The 14361-nt window shown below is 45.9% G+C and overlaps 1 protein-coding gene across 7 annotated transcripts in view; it reads left to right on the forward strand.

Moving 5' to 3' along the window:
* TOM1L2 (target of myb1 like 2 membrane trafficking protein) overlaps positions 1 to 14361 on the forward strand; it is a 60725-nt gene that overhangs the window by 40686 nt on the left and 5678 nt on the right. For 2 of the 7 annotated variants that reach the window (XR_012777589.1, XR_012777588.1), the window contains exons 13-15: positions 10214 to 10273; positions 12957 to 12993; positions 13528 to 13728. Coding sequence is in view for 5 of the 7 variants with exons in the window: in XM_075514933.1 (XP_075371048.1) it covers positions 2742 to 2830; positions 10214 to 10273; positions 12957 to 12993; positions 13528 to 13676 (335 nt within the window). In the remaining 2 variants the exon portion in view is untranslated. Of the gene's footprint in view, positions 1 to 2741; positions 2831 to 10213; positions 10274 to 12956; positions 12994 to 13527; positions 14163 to 14361 lie in introns of those variants that run through there. The other 5 variants (XM_075514933.1, XM_075514929.1, XM_075514931.1 and 2 more) reach the window with 5 other exon arrangements.

Below are 14361 nucleotides of genomic sequence, written 5' to 3' on the forward strand. Positions count from 1 at the left end.
GTAGACTTTTAATGCTTCGCATGCCTTGCCATAACTGCCCTTGCATGCAGTCTGTTCTGACTATCCGAGGGCAGGCTCCTGCTGTCTTGTGTGGGCAGAAGAGGCCCACGTGCTGTCACCTCACAGCAGCTGATACTAGAAACGTGTTTGAGAGAGTGAGCTTGGCCAGCTTTGTCTGCATACCTTGGTGAAGGCAGAAGTGAAAAGAGTTTTCAGATTGTCCCTTCACCCCTTTCTACCACGCTGCTTTTTAAAACTGTCCTGCTCTTTTGTACTCAGCTGTGTGCAAGTTTTTAGATGACGGAGCAAGTTCAGAGCCTTTTCCTAGCCTAATTTTGGGCTGTGCTGACCACTAGGGAGCATGGCAGAGCCAGTGTAGCATGGGAGAGCCAGTGCAGCATGCACACGCCTCCCTCCATGGAGAATTGTCTCCCCATGCCTTGGCTGATCCCCCCCTGGTTCTTTCATAAGTCGAAATGGGAGTGCTCAGGGCAGCTGGCATGCCTGGCAGCTTGTGCTCTGAGCCAGGGAGAATTTGCGTTTGGAGCCAGCTGGGGTCAGATCACAGCTGCCTGCCTGCCTGGGCCATAGTTCAGTGGTAGCAGGGCTTCAGCAATGACTTCTTACAGAGCATCCCCCCGCCCCACAAACCTATCTGCTTGTTCCTGTCCCTGTCGTCCTGCAAAAAAGGTAATTTATAACCCAGGTCAGCCCCGAGACCAGTTTCAAGCTCAGCCCCACAAAAACTCATGCCAGCAGTACTGAGGGAAAAGGGGGGAAGCATGAGGAGACAGGGGCAGAAGTATATTAAGGGGGGTGAGAGAGGAATTTCTGAAGCCAGTGTGACAACCCAAGCCCCCAGTATCACTGAGCTGTGTTATTGGCAGGACCTGGGAAAGGATTTGAGATTCTGCTCTTTGTTCCTGGCTAACCAAATGCAAGGGGCTTGCATTTAGCTACTGGTCAAGGGGCCTGTGTTCCCCTGGTGGCCACGGGGTCATGTCCTTATTTATTAACACTTTTGTTCTCAGCCAGTTTTGCTTGAGGCACCAATGCGACGTGTCATTCACACCAGCGTAGCTGCTGCTCTGCCCGAAGTGTTGTCAGTTCGAAGGGCTGTGTCTAAGCTTATCTGACGGTCAAAGTTTTTTGGGGCAAATGCTTTATGGGTTGTGGAACTTCGGGCTCTGAGACGTTGTGGAGACTTTCAGCCTCTTTTCAAAGGTCCTGATGACTGTATCGTGTAATCAGAATAGCTTGTTTGGAAATGCAGTCTTTCGGTAATGGGTAAACACTACTTTTTGTCAAGTGTTGTGAGGCTTGTGGGTGTCTCTTCTTAAAGGAAATAAAAATTAAACTCTCCTAAAGTTACCAGCCCCAGCATGTGTAGGAAAAAACTGGCAGTGCTCAGTAAATGAAAGACACACGTTAATTTGGGTACAGAGCTAATTTAAGAACAGCTCTAGGGAGGAGCCAAAAGCTTCGCAACACATTCTTCACACAAGTCTTGTTCCAGCACAGTTGTCCAGTGGTAAAATTCAGCACATCCGACGTTTCTAATGTAGTCATTCTCAGAATGGTCTGTAGAGAGATGGCTGGTCACGTGGCATTAGCTGTCTTTTAATATGATTTAGCAGCTGGAAACAAGACGAGCTAAAAATACACTGTTTTCTTAATATTGCTTTTCCATGTTGGGAATTGCTTTTGTTGCCACAGAGCTGTTGCGTGATCACAACTGGGAGGAGAGGTGTCCAAGAAACAATTCTCCAGTGTTGCACAGATAGTAGATGAAGTTGGAGTGATTTCCCCTTTTTTATTCTCAGCACAAGTACTGAAATGAGACATAAAAGATTACAGCTGATTCTCCATTATCTGTGGTAATGGGGAGAGGAGAGGTATCCCACGTATACGGGTATCCGGATGGAGGTACATAAACACACCAGTGGCTCTCTGCTGAGCTAGCCCAGTTCTGGCAGGGCTGGTGGGCTGGAACCCTGCGCTCTGCCGGTCCCGAGCGAGCCCCTCCAGAGCTAGAGATGACTCTGCATCCAGGCCCTGGCTCAGGGATGAGATGCTGAAGGACAAGAAGCCATCTTGAGAGTCTTTGCATTGCTGTGCCGTGCAGTCTGCAGCCTGCACAGAGGGAACTGGATGCATCAGCGGTCCTTTTAACCTCTGCCGTTCTTAGAGAGGGGCAGTTTGAAAGACTGCCAGAACACTGCAGCAAACTGCCATTGCTTACCGTCCTGCTCAACGCCATCATTAGAGCTGTCGTACTGTTAGAGTTCAGGGCAGAGTCTGTCTGCTGAGATCAAGGAGGTGAGTAGGGTGTGCTGCAACTTACAGCTTCGTAAACAAGGGGAACCCCACAGTGCGTTATACTAGTATTCCCAGTAAAGTCTTACTGATTTTAGTAGGTTGTATAGCATATACTTTTTCTTCTTCTAAGAAGATGACAAACATCAGCCTCGCTACTAGTCAGTGGTTTTTTTATTTTTTATTTTTTTTAATATGAGCCTGGAGGAAGTGCTAAACTTCTGTGAACTGTCTGTAGGAAGTGCAGAGGTCGGGGCGAGGTCTGTCCCTCCACAGAGGGACAGGGACAGGCAGGAGAGGGGGATGCAGCTGCTGCCAGAAGCTACCATAGGCAACTCTGTGTGCATGTATGTGTATGTGAAGTTTTTAACTTGCTGCTGTTATATTACTTTATCATGGGTTGTTGCTGTGGTTTCTCTCTTTATGGACCTTTCTGTTCTCAACACAGAGGAGAGGTAAAGGTGGGAACTCAGACATGGAACCCATAGACAAGTGGCTAATTACACAAGGAATGGTGAGGACTTCACCAGTGAAGCGATTCCTACTGCCCACCCCATTCCCTTTACCTAGAATAACCATCCTCCATTCACCTCTTGTCCTGCCCTACTGAACCACTTGAAATCAGACAGTACAAGGAGTTTATTTCCCACCTACATCATCACCTGGGGCAAAGGGAAAGATTTGCACCAATTTCTGGTTTATACAGCACAAAGGCCTGTAACCAACTGAATCATTTGTAGGATCCCACATCACCTTCAGAAGAGGCCTGGGGATCCAGTTAGTTCCTTATACTGTCTTGATTTATTTATGCAGTATCCACTTTTCGAGGGATAAACACAAGTCTCATGGATCTTGTTCATAAAGACGACACTTTCTATGTGTCTTTAAAGCAGCCTCTTCTGGTAGTGCTTAACTTCATGGTCTGGAATAAACATACGGAGCTCGTAGGATCATACCTAATTGAAGTGAGTAATGTAGGGATAGTTCCGTATGAAAGGAAGGGAGTGGGAGAACTGCTACCCAGATTGACATCTTCCACCCCAGTCAGGGAATTACACTGGCATTAGGATTCAGACTCCAAAAGGTACAATAGTGTTTCTGGCTTTAAGGATTTAATTCCCGTGTCTAGCGATGCCAGTGCTCTGATAAAATCAAGCTTCTGAAGATCACTGAATCTCTGCACATTTTGACCTTGTTTGAAGTTGTCCTTTATCGACATGTTTGCAGAGAGAAGTTCAAAAGCCTGCTTTAAGTGCAGAAGTCAGAGGTAGGTAAAAAATAGCCTCACCTATGCCTTAAAGCCAAGTTCTAAGGCCAATTTTGTATTTTTGGGTGACGTAATCCATCACTTTAAGTGTTTGAGATTAGTACCAATAATGTGACCTAACTGTACAAAGTCTTTCCGAGACAGTCCTGACTGCAGCTGAGTTCAGAAAGGTGCAGTGCAGAGTTCCCTTTGGGCTGGGGGGTGCTTGCAGTGCAGCATGCGGGGCTGTGCGTCAGGAGGCCCATGGAATGGGAATGCCTCACTCGGGGCAGAGCCTCGAATGTCCCGGACGAAGCCGCTCAGTGCTTAAAAAGAGAAACATCCCAGAGAGTTTAAGGTTGAGAAAATCCAGAGTGTGCAATATCAGAGTGCACCAACTCTGTGAAACTCTTTGCCTTTATTCCTCTAGATTTAGGGCTAATCCAGATTATTTCTGAGGGCCATCTTGTGAATTTGTCAGAAGTTCGCATGGCTGGTGCATGCACAGTGATTGGATATATACGGTCATATCTGCCCGCCAGTGCAAGCACCCAGAAGCAGTTCTGTGCCTGCTAGCACACATGGGTAGGCCCAGCTGTAGGTACCTGTCCTTGGGAGCCAGAGTTTCATTTCAGTGCTTGTCAGAGACCCACAGCTCGTAACATGAGAGTGAAAAGCTGTAAAGTGAGCAGCGCTTGCTTTGCCTCTGATACTGTTGAGGCAAAGGTTCACAGAGGCTCTTGCTGTTCGGTGGCTCTGCTGCAGCCAGAGATGTACTATGCCACTGCTAGATGTTCATCCATAATGAATAATCCAGTGATTGAGTTAGTTCCTCTTCTTTGCCTTTCCACTGTTTACAAGAGCAGGGAAGCATGAAATCAGCACCCCTGCTGTTCACACCACTCACACCACTGCTTTGTTAAAAAAACAAACACAATATTCGTTCATTGGCTTGTGGTTATTCAGTCTGGAAAAAGGATACTGCAGCATTCATGGAGGCATACGGATTTGGGGAGGGAAGGGGATCTGGCTGTCCAGCCAGTCGCTGCTCTTACAAGCCTGTCGCCTTGTTTGTATGCTAAATATGAGAGAGAAATACCTAAAATAAAACTACACTAATCATTAACTCCGTTTCTCTCTTAACTGGCTGTAGTTCTTAACCGTATTTATTAATACAATTTTGTAGCATTTGCAATACCAGTGGAATAACTAGCAACCCAGGTATGAACTTCATGTGCACGTTCTTTGGTAACTTTTTGTACTTTTGAGATGAGGGGGAAAAGAGGGGTGAGCTGACGTTGCCATTACCTGTGCCTGTACAACACTGAGACCACTGAAAGGGTATTCTCCACCTGCCAGAGTGGTACTCGCATCCCTCACGGCTTGACGTTGTTCTTTCCAAACTGCGATACATTTAAGCTTAGGGTTGAGTTCCTCTCACTCCATTTCTGTGCATCCCGGTTCACCAACACACCTTTGCAGAGGGAGGCTTGCTCAGGGCTCCGTGTGTACTCTCCCAGTGAATTTGGCAGCGTTGTTTCTGTTTCAGCTTAATCTACAGCTCAGTTCTGCTGGCAAGGTGATGCCAGGACCGTGGAGACACACACCACACCTTTATCCATTCCAGCTATGCCTACAAAACGATACCTGCAGAAAATGTTCCTGGTTTAAACATGGCTTAGGGATGTTAGCTGAGCTGTTGCAGTACCAGATCTGTTTGCAGTGTAAGGTCTGGGTTCTTACAAGTTAGACTGTGCAGGTAGTCTGTATCAGCAGCTCTTAGGCACAGGCTTTAGCATAAGGCCACCACGTTTTAGTGCAGGTAATTCCAGTTCCCTTCTCATGAGTTTGGGTAGCTATTGAGATTTGCATGAATATATTCATTTGTTAGAATAACCTGTCACCCCACTCACATGCCAAATGGATATTTGTTACAAAAGTGAGAAGCAGGTGTTACTTAAGCCACCACGTCAGGACAGACATTATTTGGGACAGTGGCAGGGGAAGAAAGAAACTGAACCAGTATTCACAGAAAGTGATATGAACAGCTTTGAGCATTGCATCCTGACCACCAGCAGTAGCATGCCTGGCCAGAGAGGAGATTCCTCTCTGTAGTACAGATATGTGAGTAAAGATTAAATGAAACCTTCGCTGGGATGTGGGTAATTAGTAACAAAGTGGGATGCCGCTATGTATGCCTTCAACAGAGAGATAGGATCTAAGATGTGGAAATTACTTGGGTAACATGAGACTGTTGAAATACCTCATCTTCTTGGAGACTAAAGTGCTTGTATTGTGGACAAACTGAGATATAGACGTGTGAAGATCAAATTTCTTCTGCGTGGTGGGACCCGTCTCCCTTTTGAAGGCAAGCAGGCGTGTTCCCTTATTCTGAAGACCACGTGGGTTTCATTACCTGTCCAGCCGTGGCATTTTACGGAGCACTCTACAAGGACAATGTGATACCCCGCACGAACGAAGGCTTTCGATGTCTGGACGTGCCTATCAGATCCATATTGGCTGGTTGTTGTACGGGCACAACAGGCTGTGCTGGGGAACATACTGCACGTGAGCTCTTGCCTTCCCCATCTATGCGATGTGTAAACACAGCTACAAGTAATCAAGTAGCTAACTCAATCCTTACATGTAAAGTCAAACGTGTTCTAATATTGAGGCCAGGCAGCTATTTCAAGATCACAACAGCTTTAAATAGACGGTCAGACTGTAGCAGTAAGCTGGAGTAGACTGCTAGCATGAATCTTAACGCTCTAGTTCTGCTGCCGTAGGAACAACAGACCTTTCTCTACTCTTGCTAACGAATGGGGGGGGGGGCGGAATGAATAGCAGCTAACTAAGTATTGGTGTCAGCTTTGTTAAACACCTAGAAAGAAGTGGAATTAACTAAGCTACGACAAGACAGTAGTCTAGCAACAATTAGCATGAACCTTGTTAAACATTTTAAGAACATTAATGAGCTCACCTAGAGACCTGAATTGTCATTTCATGCCTGCTTCTTTTCCAGTGGGATCATTTTTTAATAGAAATAAAATGTGATAATAATAACCTCAAACTGTCTTTTTAAGGGTAGAATATTGGATTTTATGACTTCTGAGGAAATATATTGGCAATACTCTTTAGCTTTTGATTGCTGGTGAGAACACCAACACAATCTAACTTGGATAAGTATGAACTTGAATTCCAGGTTCCTGTGGGTTTTGTGGGATTGAACGCTTGCTTTTGTTCTCCCAGCCCTCCTTTTCCATTTCCCTTTCAGGACTGTTGAGATGATCCCATTTGTAGGATTTTTCCAAAGACTAAATAAAAAAGGAATTTGAACAATGAGCCCAACTTTTAATTAAAGCCAGTTACTTAAAGTACCCAAAAATATTTTGTGACTTAATTTTTACTTTGAGTATAGACTTTTAAAAAAGAAATCACAATATCATTATAAAAACAGCTCTTGCAGCCAACACTGACTATCTAGGGAGCTGTCTTGCCAAGACTGAGAGCTTCACTAGACCGTGTATGTTTGCATAATCAAAGTATTAACAAGACGGTATCCCGTTCTGGAGCCATTTCCATGTAGTCTGCGGCTGCCACTGCTGTTTGTTCCCAGAAACTGTTGTCTTTTTTAATGTGTAAACTAGCTAATTTATTTTTACATTGCTTCTGTTGTGTTTTAGGGGATTAGTTTTAACAAAACTCCCCTCCGCATTTTTCAGTTTAGGGCTTCTGGAAAGGGGAGACTTGCCAAATACACAACTGACTGGCAAAACAAGAACTTCTGTGTGTGGTCAGTTTCAAATGAAATGTAAATGGTACAATGTTATAGTGAAACTATTTTAAAACTTCCAGTTACTGTTGGGAGTTTCCCCCCTCTTTATTCTTGAACAAATTAGACGTGATACATTTAACCCACGTTTTATGGGGAAAATGGGGCTCAGAGTCTGAGGAAAGTAAATTGGAAGTTTGAGCATGGAAGGAGCAATAGATACAAACCCTTGGCTCTTCTATAAGTGTGCTGGAGGATGGGGGAAGCTTTTTAAAAGGTCAGTGCTGAATAGCAAACAGCTGACATGCTCAAATGTTTATCTCACAGCTCGCTCTGCTTCTTATGTATGACCTGCGAGAAGTGTTCTTGCACTTCTGAGGTTTTTGTTTGTTATATAAAGTAGGTCTGTCTGAAAGTAGAATTCCTTTTTTTCTCTCCCCCCCCCCCCCCCCCCCCTTTTTTTAAAATCTTACAAAACACAGCAGCACAGGCTCCTATACTGCTGAACTGTTCTTTGAGGGCTCCTGCAAACTCGGGAGTCCTGCGATTCTCAGGAATCCATTACTTGCTCAGTCATCTGTTGTGTTTTCAGGATAACCAAGATCTGAATTGCTGTTCCTCCTAATACAGGGACCGCAGTACTGCCACGCTTTTTAGAACAGCTGCTCTTACTTTATCCACAGAAAACCGAAAAAGCTCTGCTATTTTCCTCCTCCCCTCCATACAGGTTTTCTTATCCTTAAAGAAATGTAAGTACTTTTCTGAGCTGCAAAGTAGCCAACAGCTCTGAAGGCTACACCTTCCAAAGCATTACTTATTGTGTGCAGTGTTAAGCAATACAGGAGAGAGACAGCAGTGAAACTTCTGCAGTAGGTTTTAGGTTGCTGTAGGCTGAATAAATTCATTGCTTTGTATCTCTGAAGCCAGTATTTTCCAAAGCTGTTAAACTAACAAGCCAGTTCTACAAGATGCAACTTGTCCTTGGGAAAGAACGTGTTGGAAGATGTCTACAGAGCCTTCCTCTCATTAATGGCCATCTGGGCCAGCTCGCAGCAGCTTCAGCACACTGCGTTAGCGTTGTACGTGTATGATTTGGCTCTCCATTGCAAATTAAAAAGGGGCAACTATCCTAAATCTGGCCCATTCCAAAGGAAACTGCAGGAACTTACTTTCTGTTTGGGATCTTCATGTATTAGTTGAAAGCAAAATGACGACTCGCACCTCTGACCCTTCTTGGATCTATCACGTGCACTTTGTCCGGCAACCTGCAGAGTTGGAGCCAAGCCATCTTCCCGGTGGCTCTCTTGGTGGGAGATGCTTTGGATTGAGCCCTGGATTTCCAGTCCTTTGACACAACTAACCCACCTTAGCAGATCTCACCTCAAGCAAGGGCTTAACTGACCCCCTCAGTGCAAAGGGCCACTTGATTAGAAGAAAAAATTCTTGAGGAGCTCCGCTAAACAGCGTCAGCCTGTGCTGCTGCCTCTGTAATTCAGTGTCTGTCTGTCTTCCTCTGCTAGAAGTCCCTGAGAAAACTACCTCTCCCAGCGAATTCATCTGCAGAGCCTCTTTCAACTCTTCTTCCTGTGAGCGGTTTCAGGCAAAGCTGAGGACAACCCCTGACACCTTTCCTTGCTAGGAGAGCCTCGCCAGCACTGCGAGATCTCTTGCCTGCCAGCCCCGCTGCTCGGCTACCATGCTCTGGCCTGGAACCTGCATGTCTGACATTGTTTTCCAAGTGTTTTTCAGGTTGTCCTTACGAGATCTATTGTGGTGTTTTCCTGTTTACTTCTGCAGCGCTCTGTTGTATTTAAGCAGTGTAGTTAAGTCAGGAAATTCTACACCTAATAGCAGTAATTTCCCTTCGCTGAGCCAGTTGCCTGTAGCGCTTCGTGAAATAGCTGCACTTCAGCACTCGGTGTGCTGCGTCTGCGCTGCCTGTCGCAATCGCACAGCATAACGTGAGCGGTTTTATCGCAGGAGGAGAGGCAAACCTCCCCTGCCTTTTTGTTAAACCGTCTGTGGAGGCCTGACGGGCAGGCTCTGGCGAGCCTTGCTGCAGCACTGCAAGGCATTGCCGGTGCTGGAGCAGGAGCCAAGAGGAGCGCGTACTGTGCTCTCCTCCTCTGCCTGTGCCCAGAGCTGCTGCCCCATCCTCCTCCTCACCTTCACCGTTGAGACTCTGCACTTTGCACTGGCACACGCTGGGTTCTGCTGCCTCTGCTGCAAGAGGGTCGCCTTTGGCAGAGGAGTGGGGCCGGCGAGCCGGGACCGTTTTGCTTTAAACTGGTGCGCCGAGGCTTGCCAAGGCTCGGTGGTGTGGTGGGAGGAGGATCTGGAAGGAAACATGACTGTGTACCTTGGGCTCTGCTTGCCTCCACCTGCGGAGAAAATCAAATTGTTTTCATAGGAGTGTTGCCTGAAGACTTTGAGCCCCTCTTTTTGCTAACCCTTCACTGTGGCCAATACCCATTTTAAAAAATAAAAGGTGTAAATTTGTCATTTCAAAACCTAACTGATATCCAGTATTCTACCCTTAAAAACTTTTCACGATCAAGATTAGAATCATCAGTCCATCTTGATGGTTTTAATATGTGGTCGAGAAGTTACCCGTCTTACGCTGGCATCAAGTCATGTCATTCCCCATAATCTTTCTCTTGGTTTTTTTTTAGCCTTGTTGTTCATAATTTCCTTTCCAAGTGTTTCTTTATTTGAAATGCCATTTATATTTTGTTGCCTTTTTTTTCCAGCACATCTTACATCTTTGTTTTTGTTTTGTTTTTAATCTTATTTCTGGCGTTTTCCATCGCTCTGTGGCCATGATTGTGGATGTGTTTTGGTTTTTGCCTGCCTTGCTGTTCTCTCGCTGCACTCCCTAGATCCCTGTTGCACAGTCCTCTGTCATGGATGACATTGAGGAGTGGCTCAGTACCGACTTGGTGAGACTCTTTATATTTTCATTTTTCACATGGGCAATAGCACTTGTACGGATAACATTCAATGCATTGCTGAGTTACTGGTACTTCTCGTAACGGGAGGCAGTGAAACTTCCAAATCATACAGCTTACTTCCCTTTGAGGGGACTACCTAAGCAGGAGGAGATAGGGTCGTGCTCAGCAATTCAATCAAAACATTTTCCTGTGAGTTGTTTTATTTTCACTTCTCCATGTTAACATCACAGAATACCATGCATTCCAGAAATCCTGTTTCTGGTCCCCGTATAGGAAAGCATTTAAACATGTGCTGAAGTTTGGCTGTGTTCTCCACTGGACTTAAAGCACATGTTTAAGGCTGCATTAGCTTTGACAGGATCTAAGTACATGCTTACGTTGAGGCATGCTTTTCAGAGATGCTGGATCAGGGCTTAGATTCCTTTCAAATCGAGATGTCTTTGTTAAATTGGCAAGCAATCTTGACATGTTTCATAATAGCAATAATAAAAATTTATAACAGTCTCTCTTCAATGTTTATAACTTTCAGTTTCTCCTAAATGATTGTTGTCTGGTAATTATTAAACAAACAAACAAAAGACAGAACTAAAAGTAGCTTTTCCTTCGCTCTGGAGTTTGTTTTGCTGTACCAGTACACATTTGGTTTAAGCAGTGGTACAGCTAGTACGCATTTATTCCGGTCTCTTTTTTTAATGTAAGCATCTGACTCAAATTAACCAAGTGCATTTTGGGGACGGGTGGTGGGTTGCGTTTCAGACTGTTCTTTTAAACATGGTTTTAGTGAACTGAACTCTTTCCTTGTGGTCATCATATCCCTAAGGATCGTCTCCTTCCATTACTTCTTATGACTTCAGATACTGTCCCTAGATAACTCCCTACTCCTTAAGGTCTCCCCCAGCCCCTTGCTATTGCCTGCTCAGCTCCTAGCTGGGAGCTGCGGGGCTCAGGCTTCGCTCCCCGGCTCTGGCAGCAGTGCTGCAGGCACGCTCCGGCACGTCAGCCCTCCGCTCCAGCACCAGAGGAGCTGACTGTACTGAAAGGAAGAAAATGCTCCTGCTCTCCAAAGCCGCCTGAAGTGCTTAAACAGATTCTGGGTTTCAGTGTTCGAGTTTGGCAGACTGACTGGCTGTCTTTGAAATGTCACTGGTTTTCAGCTGCAGGTAGTTTTTTCAGGCCTCGGTACAGGCAGTCATTTTCAAATTTAATTACAACCTGGCCTATTTTGTTAAAGAAATACAGTAAATGTAACATGTCCACTCTGCTTAAACAATAAACTTTTGTCTTTGCCATTTAAATTAATTTAGCAGGAGAGAGGATCTTATGGAGAGATATCGAGGTAGCTCTGTACATCTGTCATCCCCTAGATAGCCTCACTCAAAAAGAGCAAAGCAGAGAAGTGCTGTGTAAGTGCCTGAATAAGCCTGGGGATCGCACGCGCTGTGGCCGTGACTGTACCGGCTTCCCTTCTCCCGGGTACCTGGGTCTGGATCCTGACCGTATGTGGGTGCAGCATAGGGATGCGCTCTGAGAAAGGTTGGGCTGGATTTTTGTTTTTCACCCTGGGTTCCCCCCCTCCTTTTTTTGTTAATGGTTCATTTCGGTTCTCTGCTTCCCAGCTGAGGAAGTTACACGTTAGGTTAGCTAATTGTTACTTATTTCCTTACCCTTTTTGGGGTACATTGGAACAAACAGTACCTCTGTACGTGAAGCAGTGGCTGCTATGTGGACCTTTGGAAACCTCTGTGCAGTAGAAAGCTAATAGATGCTAGGTGGCATTTAATTCTCAGGCGTTAAATACCTTTGTGAGGCCAAGCAGTGTGTTCCCACTCTCCTGGTGGAGAAGCCAGGGCATGGACAAATACTTTTCTTTTTCAAAGCAGGTTCAACGTGAGGTTTTCAAGTAGTGTTTTCATCCATTTTTAACATCCTGATAGATTGACAAGGATGCCACATCCTTGGAATAAATTCAATTTCCTGATTAAAGAACTGTTGGAAATTCACATGTTGAAATACACATAGCTGGTAGAAATGCACTGACCCCCTGGCATCCCAGTCTTTGTATCTCATGGACAGACACTAACTGCCCATCAGTATCCTTCATCCAGCCCACCCTAGTCTTGTCATTGTACAGCATGGATGCCAGGAAAGCTGCTATATTTTTGTATGTAATCTAAAATGAACTCCCACGGGAGGAATGTTGGCCCCAAACTATTTTGTGGCATGTGTCCTTTGTGAGCTAAAAGTGCATTTTATTTGAAGACACAATGCAAACCGCAGTCCTGACTTTTTAAAGGACTGTGTAACAAAAGATGGCATCTTGTACAGTGTTTGTGTGACTCACACAGCTCAGTTTTTGATCAGGCCTACTGTCTGAAGTGGAAACAGCGCTGGACTGCCATTCAGGTCCAACGGGGAAAGTTTAGCTATCCACCAGCAGTCTTCAGAAGCATCTCTAGTGCTCGTCCTCTTGCTTTGCAGCACAGTGAAATGTCGGTTACCATTGGCGTCCCGATGTGGGAGCCATGCGATTTCCCCAGGTCTCCCTGCTGAAATAGTTAGCATGTGGAAATGAGTGGTGGAAACTGTCCAGTTGCATTAAATGGGCGTAGAGGATAATAGTGAAGGTGAAGCGCTGCCTGTGTGTTCACACGCCTTTTTGTTCCAATTGCAGAAAGGAGACGAACTGGAAGAAGGAGTGACCAGTGAAGGTAAGCAGAGATGCCTGTGGCTATGAGCCATTCCCAGGCTAGTGCGCAGACTGAATTATCTGCTTTGATCCCTGCTGAGATGCTGACTTCTCCCAGCTTGATGTTCCCCAGCAAATGCTTCTGCACTCGGAAAGGCGGGAGGCGAGCATTTCAGAGCAAAAAGTTAGTATTTATGGTGTGAGGAGCCCTCCCGGCTGTGAGTGCTCTCCTGCCATCTTCCTTGGCTGTGCACTGTGTTTGTGCCAGCAGGAATGTGTCCCCAAGCTGCTCAGCCCTTTGGAATGATGTTTCCCTGCTTCTGTTGTGGCCAATGGTGTAGCGTGGGTTTGATTCCCTCTGCTGCCTGAGCTAGGGTGTCTCAAAGGACGTGTGTACCCTTTCCTGAGGAAGTCAGGCTGTACAAGTATGTGTGCTTGCAAACACGGCCCGGTGGGACACCAGGCGCTGGAATTTCAGACCCTGCTAACCTCTGTCCCTGGGGCTAAACGTACAGCTCCAGTTCTTACCTGTCTTCCTTCTTTTTTTGCATTGCAGAGTTTGACAAATTTTTAGAAGAGCGAGCCAAAGCAGCGGAGATGGTTCCCAATCTGCCATCCCCTCCCCTGGAAGCCCCCACCCCTCCGACAAATCCTTCCAGCAGGAAAAAGCAAGAGCGCTCGGAGGATGCCCTCTTTGCACTGTGAAGATTGCTCTTAGCCGCCCTCCCACCCCCGTGCTCTGCAGGCGAATGTCACTGTACGGCCACTTGTCCTCCCACAGTACTTGGCTAACAACAACCCCTTTCCCCCCCCGATTTCATAGATTGCTTCTCCTCCCCCCCCAAACAATCCACCCCCACAAGCTGACTCTTTCTATTTAAGTCCAACACTATTCCTGCCAGACCACGATTCTCCAGCACTCGCTTAATCCCCTCCTTCCTATCCCAGCTGCACAAAACCAGCTCTTGATGCTGAAAACCCCTTTAGAATGCATGAGTACGTCACACTGTGTTGAAACAAAAGCCCAGAGGGGAGAGAGCAGCCTTGCCCTTCAATTTATGTAGGGATCATCCTCTTCTGTAGGCAGGTCCTGCCAAGTAGACTGCTCTGTCGATCAGCATGTAATTGACTGAGCTGGAATGTTCAGGAGGAGTGTGTCTTCATTTTTAGATAAAATGTTAATGTATTGGCTTTCCTGTCGGATTCGACAGCAAGGAACAACTGTTCCCCTTTCAACATGTGCTTCACAAGTTAAAATCCTTTACTCTCCCACTCACACATCTCCCGGTACCATATGGTGGTCTCTCTTCCCCACTTTGTGTGGCATTTCATATTCTAAATCTCACAGGGTATTTTTTTCCTTGTGTTTTATCTGGGCTTGCTCTAATTT

The sequence above is a fragment of the Mycteria americana genome, chromosome 12 (assembly GCF_035582795.1).
Source record: "Mycteria americana isolate JAX WOST 10 ecotype Jacksonville Zoo and Gardens chromosome 12, USCA_MyAme_1.0, whole genome shotgun sequence".
Taxonomy (NCBI): domain Eukaryota; kingdom Metazoa; phylum Chordata; class Aves; order Ciconiiformes; family Ciconiidae; genus Mycteria; species Mycteria americana.